This window comes from Centruroides sculpturatus, unplaced genomic scaffold (genome assembly GCF_000671375.1).
Source record: "Centruroides sculpturatus isolate CEXI.00-Female unplaced genomic scaffold, Cexi_2.0 scaffold20, whole genome shotgun sequence".
Classification (NCBI taxonomy): Eukaryota; Metazoa; Arthropoda; class Arachnida; order Scorpiones; family Buthidae; genus Centruroides; species Centruroides sculpturatus.
The window spans coordinates 132028-152394 of record NW_019384333.1 but is presented as its reverse complement, the minus strand read 5'-3'; the positions used below and the strand labels follow the sequence as shown (position 1 = coordinate 152394).

The window sequence follows — 20367 nt, the reverse complement described above, 5'->3', positions numbered from 1 at the left end:
TTCTTCAAGTGCAGAATGAACCAACCTGGAATGTGAATTCGATTTGCAAAAAGCAAAAAAAAAAATTGAAATTTAATTTGGAATTGTTCATTAAATTTATTACGAGATGGCAGCATAACTGCCTACCTCTAGTCAAATTATTTAATTTCTAATATTTAATTATAGCCTTTACCTAGCCCAAGAATTTGGCATATTGTTTGGCGTGTTTATTATATAATAGGCTATGATTGTCGATGTTTATATGTAATATGTCTAAACACAATTTTGGAAAAACTTTGATCACAAGCGACACTAAAATGCTAGTGGAACAAGTGCTAAACATAGATTGATGTAGCATGTGCACAATCCGGGACTTCCCCTCTCATTCATTATGTGAAACATCGTTTGTTAAGCAAGTCATTTTTTACAATTTGTTTTGCTCGTTATGAGAAGTGTTTGTTAAGCGAGGTTCCACTGTAATTACAAATGTATTTTTATCTTTCCTCAATGACATAATAATGAAATGACATTAAGTGAGGACTTGTATATTGTATAAAATATATAAAAAATGATTAAATATAATATAATATTGAATACAAAGATGAATTAATATATAACTTATAATTAGTTCTTTTTATTATGCTTTTTATTAATCAATTTTTGTTGACTATTAATGACAACTGATAGTCATGAACTATGTATAATTTCTTTAATTTTATTTAATAAAAAATTGGTAACACCAATAACTATTTCAATATAAAAGATTTTTCCTCCTTTCCATTATTACTCTTCAAAATGCTAAAATAACAAACAATCTATTAATTTAAACCTCAAAGCACTATTTCTGTATTTTTTTTAATACATTTGTGTTTTAATATCACATCAGTACAAAAACTTTTGAGATATTTGAATTAGCAGGGTCCAAATTTCATTTGAATTCACAATATGTTGAACTATCCATGCACATAAATGAAGTCAAAGCAAGTTGAAAATGCAAAAAAAATTCACTCACATGAAGACAATGACAACTATATCACAATTTGCTCTTTCACAATTGTCAAACCAATAAGTGTTTTTGAATCAAAATCAAGATATCAACTTTCAGAGATATACTGATTTCAGAGATTTAGAATATATTCATCTACATATCTTTAAGAGAAGAGAAACAATGAACATGCTTATTAAACAGGATTAACTAATTTCTATTCGTTTTATACATAATAAATATCACGAAAACAACTAAGCAATTGAATAAGCATGATCCATTACAGTTGGCTGTATCTATGTTCAACTCTTAATTANTAGCTCTCAACTCAAAACAAAAAATCGGCTGAGAGACGGCTCATATCTTGAAAAACTTGTAAGTTGGGACATTTGTAAGTCAAGGCACCACTGTACATTTTATTAAAAACACCAAATTTGTAAAATTTATATGTACCAAATACAATATAAAAACTTTTTAAATATATATATGTGTATGTGTTTGCTGTAGTCCTATTTAAGTTTCTATATATTTTATATCCATTAACCTTGTTAATTCAATAATTAGTTCAGATTAGTGAGAGTGCACTTTATTAAAGTAAACAATAAATTAGCAAACTTTCATTTTATGAAATTATTTCATACTTCTTTCAAAATTCAAACATTAACTATAATGCTTTCGAGTCTTCAATTCATTCTCAGGAGTTAAAACATTAAATTTTGTTAATTTAAAAAATTAAACTTACACTTCATTTGAAAAATTAAAATTTAGAAATACTATCTAACAAAATTCAATCATAATAATTTTGCATTTTCTGCTTCAAACATCATTAACAATATTATATTTAACATTTAAAATTTTAAATCTTTAATTTATTGGAGTTTATGATTATGTTTCTGAAAATGAGTTGAAAACTGCATCTTTTAGCTCCAATAAAGTATAAGTTTTGTTCATTTTCTTTTTTAATATATTTTTTCTGTTATACATATTTGTTTGAACTATAATGTTTTTTTTCACTGATTACAAAATTCATTAAAACGTTACATATTTATATAAAATAATGTAGCAAAATTGTTACTTTAAAAATAAATCTAAATATATAATTATCTGTCAAATTTTAAATGTATAAGTACTGTTTTCTATTTTCACTATTTTTTTTTTATTTATTTCATTAATGTTTAAATAAAAGAATTTGAAATTTTTCAATACATAAGTATTAATTCTAAATAATCATTATTTAATCATAACATCAAAATATTGCATTCTATTTGCCATGCTCTATATTTTGTCATGTAACTGTTGTTGGACAGTAATCATTTTTTTGGAATTACATAGCATAAAAGTTTGAAATATATATATATATAATAGTAATAATAATTTACATATTCACTATTATAAGAACATAAATATCTAATAACCTGATTTTCAATTAAGACCAAACAATCTGCTGGATTATATTAGGCTGTAATATGGCTTCTATCTTATAATTAAATCTTACACAATTTTGTCTAGATCTCTTGATAAATTAATATTTAATATTTAATTTAGAAAGTTCTGGAAGAAAAAGTAAAGAATTGGCTCAGAGCAGGATTAAAATCCACCATTACCATATATTATGCAGATGCATTGCCAGTTATGCTACTCAATCTTCATCTAATCTTTGCCTCCAGAACTATTAATAATGTAGATATAACCATTCTGGTTACTCACGGGGCCAACCGGTGATGAATTAATTAAGCATCCACATAATATGCCCTCCGTTGCATTCAGTTGTCTAAAGCTTTACTCCAATATGGTTATACATATCCAATAACCTGATTTTCAATTAAGGCCAACGCCTACCTCTAGGCAATATTACTTAAGATTTAAATATTAAATAGTAGTCATATATTAGCCCAACATAATCCAGTAGATCATTGGTCACTATCATAGGTATTTTTATCTGTTCCTTTGCTAATTAGCAGATAATATATTTACTTAATTTTCTAATATAGCACAATTTTTTAATAATTCATATATAAAAAATGTTATCTATTAAATGGAAAACATTTTCTTTAATTAATAAACTTTATATAGCAACATAAGAAATAAATACATAAGCTTTAGTACTTTTAATTTATATCCATCATCAAAAATACTTAGAGTCATTGTCATTTATAATACATTATAAAGATATTCTACATTGTATGATAATAAGAAAATAAGCAAAATGTTATTGTTATGAAAGTTTAAAAATTTTAGAATATATACATAAAATGTAAGAAATTAATGTTGAGTAACATAAAAAGAAACCAATAGGGTGTCGAATTTAAAACAATAACTGAGAAATTATTATTTATAACAGAATTTGAAATAACTGCTTTTTGGGCTCTGTAAAGTATTAAAGAAACCAATACAGAATCCAAATTACCCAGTTCAAAGTATTTAACAAGAATGTTTTTTCTGTTTTTGAAATCTGTGGAATAGTTCAAGTATGAGTATTTCATCTTCTCCTAAGAATTATTAAATTTTATTATTTTAATAGAGAAATTTATTAAAAGATTGTCTTATATTTATAATGTGTGAAAAAAATGAAGTTCTTAAAATTTAAAATAAATATTGATAATAAAAATAAACAGAACATATAAAAATAAAATAAATTATGAAAGTTAATTTAATATTGTAATAAATTATTTTTATAAGTTGGAAAGATAAGTTGGAAATATTACATTTGGAAGAAATGAGAAAAGATGTAAAAGTAGTTAGAGTTGAAGCTAATATTACAGAAGAATTAAGGGATAAGGAAAGAAGAAAATTAATATGCAGAATGTCTTGTATCTATGAAAAAGCTAGAAAGAAGACTAGTAAACATTTGGGAAGTCTTCCAACAGTAAATGGGCTAAATTTTTTTATTATTATTCAACAGTGGCTGTTGAATAATAATAAAAAAATAGAAATAGGAGTCAATAATGATACAGACACAGCTCTTTATTAAGGTGGTGACATTAGTTTTTGGATTTAAAAAATTTTATATGAAAATATGTTGATTATTATTCGTAAAAATACCATTACATAATCAAAAATTATTTTTTAAACTTAAGTTCTTAAGGGCATTCCACTGGAGATAAATATTTCATTTGCTTTAAAATTTAAAGAATTTTAAAATGTTTACTTCAGTTTATTTTTGTATTTTTGTAAACTTTTTTGTTTATGTTATGGCTTTATCTGATGATGGACTGAAGCAGTTAAAAGCATTTGAGAATTAGTATTTGTTTCAGATTTTACTCCAATAAAACAGTTTTTGTACATTGTTTGTAATGCGGAATGTTATTGAACTATATAAAATTTCAGATTTGAAAGAAATGGTTATTTAACTTACCATCATAAAAATCAATGGCAGTGGCCATCAATACTTTTGAAATAGGTGCAAGTACATTTTCATTTGTATCATTTGGTTCAAGTGATATTCCTTTCACTACCCAATTAAGTGAAATCATCAAAAATAATTCTGTTCCTGTAAAAGATAAAAAAGAAATAATAAACAAGTTAAATATGAAAATAAAATCTACTTTCAATAATATGTAAAATTTTATTTTATTAATACTGTAACTTTTATTTTCATGCATATTTAAAATATATTTGTATTTCAATATGACAAAACAGAACAGTCAATCAGAAATAAAACAATAGACATAAACTAATATAAGCAAGACAAAACCTTTCACACTTTGTTTCTAACAGTTTAATCACTAAGTACAAAATGTTTTCGGCTATTTTGAATGGCCTTCTTCAGGTACCAACTGACCTTATTGTACCTGAAGGCCATTCAAAACTGCCAAAACCATTTGTACTTAGTGATTAAAATGCTAGAAACAAAGTGTGAAAAGTTTTGTCTTACTTATTTTAAGTAGTTCTAGCTTTGAATGCATAGAAGATATAAACTAATAATTCCAGTTTAAAACAAACAACATATAGCAAATTGCTTTAAGAAATGTTATGTGGGTTACCCATATGAAAGTGAGATTTTTGTATTAGTGTCATTGTTTCAATACCCAGAGCTTTGTGTTTGTGCCAGTATATGGCACTGTATATCAGGAAGCAAGCTGCTATTGTCATAAAGTGTTAGTGTGCTGTTTGCATGTGATAAAGTAACTGCATACAATCATGACACAGATTTGTCAACCACATACTGCACTATATTACACAAACTCAAAATACCCATAAAGAGTAAGTGACCCAATGTCTTGCCAAAGTTATTCTATTGCATAACAATGAATGCCTGCATGTGGCAACAGTGTGCCAGAATTTGCTGTAGTGTTTCTGTTGAAATGTCTTTGACCATCCTCCCCTAAAGCCCCAACCCATCGTCCTGTAACTACCACATCTTTGGGCCACTGAAAAAAGTTCTTAAGGCCTGCTGGTTTGCTAATTATGCTGAAGTCCAAGACACTGTTGAAGACTGGTTCTGCAGCCAAACATAAACATTCTTCATTCAGGTTATCCAAAATCTAGTGACATGTTGAAACACTTACTTGAACCAACAAGGTGACTATGTATAATGGATATATAGCCCATGTGTCACTATTACTTTCTCTATGTTCACATTCCAACCAATATACTATTACAGAAAAAAAACCAAAAGTTCCACTTTCATTCAGTGACATAATAAAAAAACAATATGACCAAAAAACAGATAACATTCCCAATGATCCTAATTTGAATCAAAATCATAAAGAACTAAAAACAGATATCATCACCATTAAGCCCTAAGATTAATTATAATGTTAATTTCAAATGCTGTTATCATAATAATTTCAAAATATCAAATCTTCAAGAACGTATCATCTCAAAGAACATTCTTTTAGAAAAAAAAACTGTGATTATATTAAATTTCTATCTTTTGCTTGCCTGTATCTAATTGGGTATATTAGACTTGATTCATTGAGAAGTATGTGTATATCATTTTCTGTTGCAAATGTTGCTAATGTTGTGGTTGGCAGACCATTTTGGATAAAATAACAGTACTCTGACATGTTAAGAGATCAAGCCATTGCTCCAATTAGGAACTGGAACAATTTGAAACCTCTGGAGAAACTTATAATTTACAAAGCTATTTTTTCAGAACATTGCAATAAATTACAGTGATGTCAAGACATTCTCTAAAGAATAGAGGTCCATCTTTAAAGTGTGCCTAAAATTTTAAGTCTTATCTTTAAAAGCTATCTGATTACATCATTATTGATGTCTGCACTTCTTCACCAATGAAATAATTATTCCATTTTTGTTTAAAGATATGTTTGAATTTTCATATATGTGTTCAACTGCTATTTTAACCTGATGATGATCATTTAAAAATCATTGAATGTGTTTGTTTTTCTTATTATTTAGTAAATTGCTGGATATTACTAATATTGTTTCATTATTTATACTTAATTAAATCCAATTTTTCAAGTATGAATATTTATCATAATAATTAAATGCTACAGCTCAAAATGCAAATACTGAATTAAATGCAACAAATATAACAGAAAAACTAAATTGGGAATTTTAATAATTGCTTGGATTATACTGAATTTCATATTGATTATTGAATTATTAAATTACTATTTAATTGACTCATCATTTCAGGTAACTGTATCAATCATTGTTATCACTATATTTTGATTATACTTATTATATCATTATTAGTTGAGAAAAGACAATCTTGTCTTACTTATTTTAAGTAGTTCTAGCTTTGAATGCATAGAAGATATAAACTAATAATTCCAGTTTAAAACAAACAGCATATAGCAAATTGCTTTAAAAAATGTTATGTGGGTTACCCATATGAAAGTGAGATTTTTGTATTAGTGTCATTGTTTCAATACCCAGAGCTTTGTGTTTGTGCCAGTATATGGCACTGTATATCAGGAAGCAAGCTGCTATTGTCATAAAGTGTTAGTGTGCTGTTTGCATGTGATAAAGTAACTGCATACAATCATGACACAGATTTGTCAACCACATACTGCACTATATTACACAAACTCAAAATACCCATAAAGAGTAAGTAACCCAATGTCTTGCCAAAGTTATTCTATTGCATAACAATGAATGCCTGCATGTGGCAACAGTGTGCCAGAATTTGCTGTAGTGTTTCTGTTGAAATGTCTTTGACCATCCTCCCCTAAAGCCCCAACCCATCGTCCTGTAACTACCACATCTTTGGGCCACTGAAAAAAGTTCTTAAGGCCTGCTGGTTTGCTAATTATGCTGAAGTCCAAGACACTGTTGAAGACTGGTTCTGCAGCCAAACATAAACATTCTTCATTCAGGTTATCCAAAATCTAGTGACATGTTGAAACACTTACTTGAACCAACAAGGTGACTATGTATAATGGATATATAGCCCATGTGTCACTATTACTTTCTCTATGTTCACATTCCAACCAATATACTATTACAGAAAAAAAACCAAAAGTTCCACTTTCATTCAGTGACATAATAAAAAAACAATATGACCAAAAAACAGATAACATTCCCAATGATCCTAATTTGAATCAAAATCATAAAGAACTAAAAACAGATATCATCACCATTAAGCCCTAAGATTAATTATAATCTTAATTTCAAATGCTGTTATCATAATAATTTCAAAATATCAAATCTTCAAGAACGTATCATCTCAAAGAACATTCTTTTAGAAAAAAAAACTGTGATTATATTAAATTTCTATCTTTTGCTTGCCTGTATCTAATTGGGTATATTAGACTTGATTCATTGAGAAGTATGTGTATATCATTTTCTGTTGCAATTGTTGCTAATGTTGTGGTTGGCAGACCATTTTGGATAAAATAACAGTACTGTGACATGTTAAGAGNTATTAATTACTTACGAAAAATCCTGAAGAAGAGAGAAAAGCAATCGACATTAAACAGATTCTTTAACCCTTTCAAACTGAAAAAACATTACTAATAAAAACGCAAGACTGTGTACGTATGTATTTTTATTATTATATATAAATAAACGTAGTAAGAAAGTATATATTTTTTATTTTAGGGAGTCTCCAGAACGAATTAATTAAATTTCCATTAAAACCTATGGTAAATTGATAATCGGTTAACAAACAATTCGGATAGCGAACAAAGCCTGGGAACGGATTATGTTCGTTAACCGATCACCCACTGTATATGATAACTGTTCAAAATTCATTTCATTTTTTTTAATTTTTATATAACATTAAACTTACCTATACATTTTGTATGATCATCTGGTGAAACAAAAAATCCAATTGTACATTTACAAACATGACTAGTCTTGGATATTGGAAGACATAAATGATCACAGTTTCCATTTTTATAAGAGCAGCTATTTTCACCTTTAGGAAAAACATTTTGAGTTATTTTAAATTAATAAATTCATCATATAAACATTAAATAAAAATAAACTTAGATAATTCTTACTAATTTAAAATTTACAATAAGAATATTAAAAAAAAAAATACTATTACAAAAATGTTGAAGCAATATTAAAACAGTATAAGGTTAATATTACAAAATTAAAGTCAATTGAATATGTTTGGAATAAAAAGAAGAAAATAAAGATCATGTAAGTGAAAGTTTTTTTATACCAAAAACAAAAGCATGTAAAAAAAAAAGCTCAAAAAGAAACAATTATTCTTTTATTAGCAGTTTTGTATTAATTTTGTATTTTATTATTTTTTAAATTGTATAGTTAAATTTAAAATAGGTATAAAACATGAGAACTTTTGTTATCATGAGAAATATAGTTTTTCTAACTTATCTATTGATATATATGCTGAAAGTTAATACAGCTTGATATCAAGATATCAGCTCTTGATATGATAAGCTGTATTATTTTGGACACAATAATGCATTTCTACATGTATCATCAGCGAATAATTTATAATTTAATATGTTTTCTTTCATTAATATATTTTTCAAATCATAAATCTTAAAAACTCATTTTATCTGATTTTTTTTTGGATTTTCTTATTAATATTTCAAAATAAAATTAACTAAAATTTTAAAATAGAATTAAGGAGTTATATTCAAAACGGTTCAAAAGTTTACTTTAAAATATAATGAACGTCATACAGTATATGGTAAACAGCTGAGCTTTCATATAATGACCTCCTTAAGGATGTCTGAAAAGTTACTGCACATCAAGAAATTTGTAATGACATTAAAGTTATATGTATGGTATTGCATACAACTTATAGGTCTTGTATGCAATACTGTACATATATGATAAGCCATTAAAAATTTCTCAATGTCCAGTAACTTTTTGGACACACCGTATATTATGAATTTCTCTTTATAACAAAATTTTGTGGAACATTAAAAATACATCTTTTTTTTATGTTTAAAAATATCTCTGTTTAACAAAATTGTTACATAACAAAATTTCTACATAACAAAATTTTGAAAGACAGATGAATAAAAAAATATTTTTCATATTGATAAATATGAAAAACACTTTTTTCTTGTTCACCTGTTTCTGCATTTTTGTCTCCAAATGGCTGCTATAAGNACATTTACAATTGTTCTATAATTGAACCAATATGCAATAACAAATTCGAATTTAAAACGATTCAAACATTTGGTTAAAAAATCGAAATATATAAAAATATTTATAACAATGTCTGAAATGTTATCAATTTAATACATCTAAGTACTCAATGAAGACTAAACGTAGTTAAAAACAAAAAATTGCATCTAAAATAGTACAGTAGAAGCCATTCTTCAGGTTAAGTCTTAATGCTCTCCCTCTCCCCCACAGGGGAATTTAGAAAAATCCCTTCTTAGTGTGCATTGTCTGAAAAGTTACTGCACATCAAGAAATTTGTAATGACATTAAAGTTATATGTATGGTATTGCATACAACTTATAGGTCTTGTATGCAATACTGTACATATATGATAAGCCATTAAAAATTTCTCAATGTCCAGTAACTTTTTGGACACACCGTATATTATGAATTTCTCTTTATAACAAAATTTTGTGGAACATTAAAAATACATCTTTTTTTTATGTTTAAAAATATCTCTGTTTAACAAAATTGTTACATAACAAAATTTCTACATAACAAAATTTTGAAAGACAGATGAATAAAAAAATATTTTTCATATTGATAAATATGAAAAACACTTTTTTCTTGTTCACCTGTTTCTGCATTTTTGTCTCCAAATGGCTGCTATAAGTACAGTACAAATATTATAGTGTATTTATAACATGATAAATGATCTGTATCCAAAAATTGTTTCACATAATGAATTTTTTTGGTACATCAAATCTATAAAAAATATTTTTCATCATCACATAACACATTATAAACAGAAATTTTGATTCAAATAAAATTAGGGTTGTTCGTTTAAATTTAAATATAAACAAAAATTACTGACTATTTTTTCATAAATACTTAAGAATATTTATTTCAATCATAACATTATTTTATCAATTTCTTTAAAAAATATTATACCTTCTATTTGATTTTTTTCATATAAAATGCCTACGTGTTTCTTTATTTTGTTATGAATTCGAGAATATTTTCATGGAGAATAAAACATACAACATATTGTGTTTTCTTTTCACTAATGACACATTTTTCAATTTAACAAATTTTCTATACAACAGATTATTGACATTTCCAAAGGCAATTTTTAATCAAAGAAAACAAACTGCTTACGTAAAATCTAGGAGAAAAGAAAACCAAATCTTTCAGTTTTTCCTAGGCTTCAAACATGCAGTTTGTTTTCTTTGCTTAAAGAAACAGTTTAATTTAAATTATGAAATTTACAAGGACTTTATTATTTTCAAAATTAAATAATAAAACACAACACAAGAAGAATATTTGTTTTTGGTATTTTGTTTTATAATTACACTCCCCACCCAAGCAAACTCTTACCTGTTTGAAGTGCTGCATCATAGACCCTTAAAGCAAGAACTTCATCTGTGTTGTTTCTCAAAATAATATGATCACTACCATTTAATTTGTTGATCATATGAATTGATTCATCTCCATGTGTCGCATACAATAGTTTGTCATGATATAAAGTAAGAGCACAAGGTTTGTCAAGATATTCTGATGAAATATTTAATGTAGTGACTATGAAGGTTTCCAAATCAGCATATTGAATTGTTTTTGTTCCAAAATTAACCCAATAAAGTTTATTAGGTTGTGATTCAAAATCAATTGCTAAACCTGTATGTTAAAAAAATAAAATAATCACATTAAAAATCTTATTTAAAAATAAATTATATTTATACAAAAATCATTAGTTACAAATTTTTCACTAAATAATTAAACTCTACATAACAAAAATTATATCATACTCATTACAATATTACCTCACAATTATGAAATTGGCACTCCCCCACTAAACCACTGGCCCCTCTACAAATGACAAAAATTCTAAAAGTTTTGAGATTTGAAATTTTGAGATTTGAACGTCAATTTTCTTGTTTAATTTTAAGTACTGCACCTTACTGCTTGGCACATGTCAGTCATTGGGGACTAAAACCTCACCAAGCTCGATCAAAATTGGTGATTCCAGCATCATGCCATCCCCTCAGAGTACAAAATCATCAAGATTTGAAATCAAATTTCCACAAAAAGAAAAAAATAATAAAATGTGGAGATTGTTGAGATCAGGAAAAATAATGATAGACACACTGTAAATTGTAAATGAATTATAAAACACTTAAGTTAATGCTACTGAATTATAAAAAACTAACAAATGAACCTGGCATTGCTTGGGCAAATGATTGGGATGATTTGGTAAATATTGTACATTCGGAATTTAAGTTATTACTATTGACAGTAATCTTCGACAACCACAGTAATCATTGTATAACACATACCTGTTATTGATGAGAATTATTTTACTGCTTCAAACAAACATTTTCAACATCATCAATTTTATGGAACATTTACAATCCTTCTATAATCGAACCAATATGCAACATCAAATTCAAATTTAAAACGGTTCAAACATTTGGTTAAAAAATCAAAATATATAAAAATATTTATAACAATGTCTAAAATGTTATCAATTTAATACATCTAAGTACTCAATGAAGACTAAACGTAGTTAAAAACAAAAAATTGCATCTAAAATAGTACAGTAGAAGCCATTCTTCAAGTTAAGCCTTAATGCTCTCCCTCTCCTCCACAGGGAGGATTAAAAAAATCCCTTCTTAGTGTGCATTTCCATGACGTACCCTAACTGTGTACCAAATTTAACCATTTTAGGTTCAATGGTTTGCACTGGACAATGATGAATCAGTCAGTCAGTCACTCAGTCAGGACAAATAATTTTATATATTTAGATGACCACTTAAGGTTAACTGTACACTTTTCATAATTCGTTTAGAAGTCAGAAAGTAAACACTCAAGTTAACTCAAAAATGTTATCATCTGGTTGTGAAAAAGAAGGCATTTACAACTTTAGTTTGATGAGCCAAACTTCAGATCATGGCTTGCATAATTTATTGGCTTCATTGGATTTTTTCGGTATAAGCATTACATTTTTTCCTACAGACTTGTTAAAGAAGAAAACTTTTTGAGTCTTTAAAATAATGAAAGTGAAATGTCAAACTTTATATATGTATATATTAATTTTTTAATCGTTCATTTTATTTACAGACATTTAATGTTAATATATAGCTCTAGATGTTACTATGTTGTTCTCTCATTAGTATTCTATTCTTTGACATATATACTTCTCAAGAGTGAAATTGCAACACTACAAAAAAATGCACATAGCCACATGCAAATTGCAACCAGAAGAGGTGACAGAGATATGCAAATGATTAAATTTATGTATGCATCGGGCCATATGGTAACCAGTTTCAGGCTAAGAACTTTGGAGGCACTGGAAATCTTTAAAGCCGATCGTAAATCCGCATGCATTAATTTCAAAGAAGAAATAAATCTCTCTGCAGCATGGAAATTTTAATTGATGATAAATCATAATATATTGTATAAAATAAATTTTATGAAGTAATGCACACAACGATTCCCCATTGTTAGAAAATTACATTTGAAATAACACGTGGATTCCTTCCATTTTCGGAAATTTTTTCGAAAAATGGCACGTTACATTTTTTCAAAAACATTCGAATTAAAGAATCCGGTTATAACGAAAGCTATAAAGAAGTAAGCCTGAAGAAGATCCCAGGAGGGGAATCGAAAATGTTCGCCGATTTTAAAGAATTTCGCACCAGTTATTGGTTAATAGTAGGTAGTTGTTGGTTTGGAGTATATACAACCCGGTGTGGTAAGAAAGCACATTAATTCAGTTTCAGACTATAAAGACCAGCAACCAGCTTGAATCGTAAATGTTATCTGCAACACTTTGTAGCAGTCAAACTTTCTAAAAAGCGAAGAAAATGCCTTGAAGATTATAGCAAGCCAAATACCACTAATTAATAGCTGGGGAATGGGGAACATATCCTTGAGCTGTGTGACCTCAATTTATCAATGTGTATGGTTGCCACAACATGAGTACCATCCAGCAAGGTGTGACACAATGAACACAGAAACATCTTCAGACATTTCAAAGAGTAAGTGAATCACACTGACGCATGACAAAATGCACAGACTGTAAGGAACCAAGTCCAAGCATTATTTTTATTTAATTTTTATTTTGCTTTATATTATATTTTGTTTGGGGCTTATGTTTGTTAGGATGAAGGTTTCCTCACCATTCACCTTAGAAACTTAAAAATAGAAGAGAAACCAACTCACCAACAAGAGAAAAGTGCTGTAGAAAAAACTCATGCACACTTGTGCTCCCGAGCAAAAAAAAGTAAGTCCGCACCAAGAAAAGAGGGGGAGACCCCATAAGCACAACTTAGGGACGCACTAAACTTTAAAGAATAAAAAACATCCTCAAAAAATTGTCAAAAAGAATAATGTAAAAGGTTAGCGAGTATTGTCGGAAAATAGGCTGCCAGACAAATAGAAAAGGTTTATTGTTAGCAAATAAGTATGTAAATGAGGGGAGTGATCGCATTCAGAATTGTGACGTCACCTCACAGTATAAAGACCGAACCTCAAGTGAAGATGGACGAGGTGAGCTTCTGATAGCAACGAGCTTGGTGAGCTTCGTAGCAGTGAATGAGAGAGGTGTCCGATAGGATCAAATAGTTCCAAGATTTTGAAGTTATTCGATTTGTGGATCGACGAATAGAGAAAGTCTTGAGAGTTGAGGAAATAGGTTCCTAGTATATTGAGGTGACGATTAGGATCTTTAATTCGTAAGAATTATTGTACATAAATTAAGTCTTTGATTTTGTCGAATTCCAAAGGGGAATAGAATTAAGTTAGAAAATAGATTGATTTGGGTTTTGTCGGGTTGATTCTTATTGACTTTCATTGAATAAATTGTTATTTGAATTTTACTAAATTTTGTATATAGTTTATTACCAGAACTTTTATTAAATTTTGATTTGTTATTGACAAACTTTGTCATTATTTAATTCAGTGCATACTAAAGTCCAGGCCTGGCATGTTAACGCAAATCCGCATAAAGTACCTGTTAGGTAACAGCTATTTCCAGCACACAGTCGTGTCGATAATCGTTGTAGAAGGCAGAAAAATAATATAGTACTTTACAAGACCAGCAGATTCACCAAATGGCCTATCAAGACCTGTTTGCCACAGCATGTAACATCTGAAGCCATCTATCACCATCAATGAGTGCATCAGTATCCACCCAAACCATTCACAAGTTACATGAAGTCAAGCTGCATGCATGGCAACCAGAACAGAGGTGCCATTAACCACTTCACACAGAGCTGCATGCCTGACATGGTATCATAGTCATTGCAACTGGAGTACTGAATGGCATCATAAATTATTTACAGATGAATCCTGCTTCTGTCTGTGGAGAAATGACGACCCTGGATGGGTGTAGCAGTATCCTAGAAACAGTACATGCCAGCCCTTTATGCAGAACATCACACTGGACTCATACTAGGCATCATGTTCAATCAGCGGACAGCACTGGAGCACATTCTGATAATCTGATAGCAGACCATTATGTCATGCAAATTGTGGGGCCTGTGGTTTGGCCAATGGTGCATGCTACACCCAACATAGTTTTCTAGCAAGATAATGCCCAACCCTTTCAAATTTTCATATCTTCATTATTAATTATAAATTTATATATGCATTATATCATTAAAGCATTTAAATACATCCTATAATGCATCCTATGAAAAAAAACTCAAAATTGAATCTTTATAACAGATTAAAATCTGTTATCATATTTATACAAATTTTATCATTGTTTTAATTTAAATATGCATTTAATTTTATTTGTTTCATCATCAATAATCATAAATTTTATAATACATACTCATTGGTGAGATTAAATTAGAATTATTTTCTTGTGAAGTTAATACTCTTCTATTGCTTCCATCCATATTTGCAATATTTATAGTATAGTCATTTGAACCATGATCTGCCCAGAGGATTAAGCTGAAAAATGAATAAATAAAAAATAATAAGAAGAAAAAAAATACAAATATATATAAATGTTCAAATAAAATAATTTAGAACAGAAGTAAGCAATCTTTTTATTTTGTAAGAACTTCTCAAAATTTGAAAAAACTGGTATTGATACATAAATGAAAAATGATTGAAAAACTATTAATTATACTTATAATTTATATTTTAAATTGAAAATATAATACATGTTGCAGTAATCATTTTTTAAAAAAAGTCAAGTAACTAAAACATACTTGACATGAGATGTTATTTAGTAAATATTTATTTTAAAAATTTAAATGAAGTAATAACAAACTGCCTACAGCAATCTGTAGCAGCATCTTTGTATTGTTATAGATTGCTATAATCTATCTTCATTACCAGTTGTGTTGCTGTTATGTTTTTTTTCTTTTTTTTTATCTTTTCATTATCACTAATTTCTTTTTATGTATTTTCATATTCTGACAAATTTTGCATATTTAATCATTGAAGTATAGAATTCTCTTATTACTGCCTTATTTAAAATTAATTTCATTACAGTTGACTATATTCCAAATTATACTTTCATGTTTTGTTTCTCTTCACTTTCCTTCAAAACTTTCCTCCACTTTCCTAACTATACATCTACTGGACATGATTTTTTAAAACACAGGTACAGATTTTACACTGGTAATGACTACAAACAATGTAAAGAATATTTCCATTGATGCAAAAGTAAGTTCACAAAAATTGATTCTGTGAAATTAAAGAAGAATAGCTATTGACAAAAAAAAATAGTGTGCTATACAAATACATACACACACACACACACACACACACACACACACACACACACACACACACACACACACACACCTAGTAATAAGCATTTCATTAAGATGTAATACTTTACTAGCTACTGGTCTATCTTAGTAATTGAGACCTACATGCAGGAGTGTGAACATTCTTAATTAAGCTGAATATTATTCTCAAAAAGCTACATGATGTTCTGTAGTCATAGGTCACCAAATCTTGGCCTAAGCCAACAATTTATTACCTGTGATTACAGATCCCAGAATTCTGCAATACTATGATATAATGCAAATGTCTGCCAAAGTTTAAAAATTCAATATTTTAGTCTAGGACTTTTCATAAATGTATAAATAATTGTTATACCATTTTACTAAAATGCACTAAATTAAGTTTAAAATTGATCATTTCCAAATTGAAAATTATAAAAACTATCTTTAGTTCAAAAATATGCGTGAATCAATCTTCAAATTTAAAAAGTTTAGACTTGTGTGACATATATAGGATGAGTCATTTTAATCAATTCACTGGAATAAACTCATGAAAATATGAATCCTACAAAAAAATTCTTTAATCCAAAAGTATTAAACTTCAAGAATGTTACAAGATGGGGTTATTGGTTTCATCGTAAATGGTGCTACAATCAATGAGAATGAAATCAGCTTAGATTCCTTAAATGGAAACTCTTACTTTTAATGTATATTATGATTATGTACAAACCAAACTTTTATCTAAAACATTTTCTTCAAAAGATGCACTTATCAGAAGTTGTGAACATTTGAACTTTTACATAACCATCATATCACTCCCATGCTTGACTGTTGATCTCTGTGAAGTTCAATAAATAAATATATAAATAAAAATGCTAAAACATTAGGAAACTATTAGTATTTGGTGAAATCATTATTTTTCTATAAATAATGAACTAATACTAGTGTGAGGTAGAAAAAAATTCCTATATTAGCACTAGTCTTTAATATTAACATTATTCGAGAGACGTAACGATTGTTGTTCATAGCTACCTGAGAAAGTCTCCCGTTACATTTTCTCGAAGGCAGCATGATGCTTTCTCGTGAACTATTAGCCTCTGCATGGCCGATATCATCCATGAATATCGCCAGAGACAGCCGAAAAAAAGTCAGTCGCCGTTTTAGTCCTTGAGAAGGAAAAAGTTGTCACCCATTCCATAGGATAACCTTTATCAACAACCATTTTTTTTGTGTTAGTGCACAATAGAGCCTGGATATTTTAACGGAACATTTTGATTGGATATTTCACCCTTGGACGAATCCTGAAAAAGCCTATAAAAAGAACTATTACCTGATTCTCTGATTCGACACAACCCTGATCGGGATATCTATTACCAAAGGTATTTATCACCATGCGAACCTTATGTGAACTCGCTCTCTCCGCAACCAACTTTAGAACCTCTGTATCTTATCCAATTTATTTTTAATTAAATCCTTGTCAAGTGTTAACTGTAGTTCGAGTCTCTTCAACATGCTGTCTCTTGATCAGCTGACATTATGAATCCGTCTGATCACTTACAGGATCGCTTGCGCAACAGTGTGACATGGAAATTGCCGTCTCAGCTTCCGTGTTCCAATAAACACAGTGGTGTCAATCCTGACAGGGCACTAAAGAAGTGCCAACCCAAAACGTCACACTAGCACCATAACATGTTAAAACCATCAAGCTTGTGATAAAGAGAAGATATTGATGCCTCCAATTAATAATAGTAATAAATTTTTAGTATTTTTCTTTCTTTTTTCACTAAACTTTACAGGTCCACAGATTCATGCTTGCACAGTGTGCAGCTGCATTAAACTTCAAACATTCATAACTTCTAAGTGTATCTTTTGAAAAAGTGTTTTAGATAAAAGTTTTTGTTTTTGATGTAAAATTATAATATGCAATAAAAAATGGGGTTCCCATTTAAGAAAATGAAAGTGATCCTGTTTTCATTGATTATAGCAACATCTACAATAAAACCAATAACCCCATCTTGTGGCCTTCTTGAAGTCCAACACTTTTGATTTAATGAACTTTTTTGTAGGATGCATATTTTTTGAGTTACTCCAATGAACATAAATTCTAAAAGAAGAATTTTAAAAATAAATGAATTTTAAAACAAGTCTTTTTGAAGTATCACAATAAAAATAATCATCTAAACATTTTACTTAAAATAAATTTAAAAATAATAAATAAGTAAACTTCTTAGGTCTCAAAATTTTCTGGTACATTTGAACAGAAATTATTCTTACAAATAGTTTATCAACACCTTTAAATTATCCAAGCTTAGTAAAAGTTTAATTAGTTAAATTTATTTAAGGTTTATGATATGCAAGAATTTCTGACTCTAATTTTATTCATTAGACAGGTTGCAGCCAAAAGTTTTCACCTCTAAAATGTGAACGTCAAATGTCATGCACTGCTATCTTGTAAGCAGCGCTCAAGATGTGACGTAAACATTTTAGAGATGAAAACTTCAGACACAACCTCACTATTGAACAAGACGTGGCAAAATTATTAACATTATTTGAAGATTGTAAAACATTTCTTTTAATATTAAAAGTTACAACAATAATTTAATAAATACATTTTATTCAAAAAATAATAATAATCTTTTTATATGTTTTCTCTATATGTTACATCAAAACATAAATAGATATAATATAAATAACAACATATTATATAAAACATATAAAAAAAAATCTTTATAACATAATTATGCAATCTTTTAAACTAACTTTACTTAATCTATATATTTATATTATGCTAAATTTAATAAAATGTAATAAACTTATAAACAATAAGTTACTTAAACAGATTATTCTTCAAAATTATCATTTTCTGCCTTAATATATTATAAATGCAAAAGGAGGAAAATAAATTATTAATTTTAGAGAATTTTAAGACAAATCAATGAATAACATTTTAATATAAAAATATTAATAGCATACATAATTATACTTACCCTTGAAAAGGATGAACAACCAAAGATCGAATATCATAAATATCAGTATTAATGATGTCTGTTAAATATTCTCCGTTTAAACTGCAGGCATATATATGAGATTTTGTTCCTTCCTGAGATGTCACAAAAATATTTCGAGATACCCAGTCAATTGCAAATCCATATGGTTTTACAATAACTGAAAGTAAAATTTTTACACATTATTTAAATCAATATTGAATTTGCAACATATAGTGTAATGATGTATATTCATACATAAAATGTTAAATTCTTTTACTATTATTTTCCAGTCATTTGTATATTCATTGTAATGTTTGTTATTAATTATTGATCTTTTCTTGCTATCTAAATTTTTTGACTCAGCTTGAAATGATTCAAAATCGTTTCCTAAATAATGTCTTCAAAATAGATAAATCTGTATCTGGTTATATGTTAAGATTTGAGTTTCATAAATCTTACATTTCACTTAAACATATTAAACTGGTGTTAAATTTTATGAAAAAAAAAACTATTTTATGATAGCAATTAAAAATCAAATAGTTGTTGTAGAAAAAATTAGTTTCTATAGGAATATGATGTGATGTGATGTGTGTGTATATATATATCATATTGGTTGAAAACACATACACACACATACATACATACATACAAAAAGACTAGCCTCAAGATGAGTGTCAAGTTTGTTAACAATTGAGCAAAAATGCATTCCAGTCAAATTTCTTAAGTGTGTCTGAATCATTTCAAGAAAAATGCAATTGAATTTCTGCACAGATTTGTTACCACAGAGAGACTTGGGCCCACCACTACACATCAGAAACAAAGGAGCAGCCAAAACAATGAACAGAACTTGTATGCTCAGTACCAAAGGCAGCAATTGGAATATTAACTCTTCTTTATCCCAATCAGCTTAAATGATCCTTTTAGTTGTAAAACAGCGTTTACAGCCCTAGTAAAGTGGGCTTTCATCCACTGTTCAAACAAATTAGCCACACCTCAAAAACTCAAATGAATAAACACCTCAAAATCTCAAATGAATAAACAATAATAATCAAAAATTATCTGTTAATCATTTTGATTGATTTTTAATTATAATGTTTTACAGACAACATTAGATCAAGAAATCTTTAGGAAGTAGTCAGAAAGAAAACCATATGTCTTACAAAACTTT

At 28.1% G+C, this 20367-nt stretch overlaps 1 protein-coding gene across 2 annotated transcripts in view; it reads right to left on the bottom strand.

The window, feature by feature from the left end:
• Positions 1-4135: 4135 nt before the first annotated feature.
• The window catches only part of LOC111630688 (low-density lipoprotein receptor-related protein 1-like), a 138289-nt gene continuing 122057 nt past the window's right edge, over positions 4136-20367 (bottom strand). Inside the window, exons 28-32 of one of the 2 annotated variants that reach the window (XM_023374839.1) lie at positions 19200-19377; positions 15303-15424; positions 10844-11140; positions 8166-8294; positions 4136-4454 (exon numbers count right to left, since the gene is read on the bottom strand). In XM_023374839.1, the coding sequence (XP_023230607.1) occupies positions 4288-4454; positions 8166-8294; positions 10844-11140; positions 15303-15424; positions 19200-19377 (893 nt within the window). In that variant the 3' untranslated portion in view covers positions 4136-4287. The remainder of the gene's footprint in view (positions 4455-8165; positions 8295-10843; positions 11141-15302; positions 15425-19199; positions 19378-20367) is intronic. The other variant, XM_023374831.1, reaches the window with a different exon arrangement.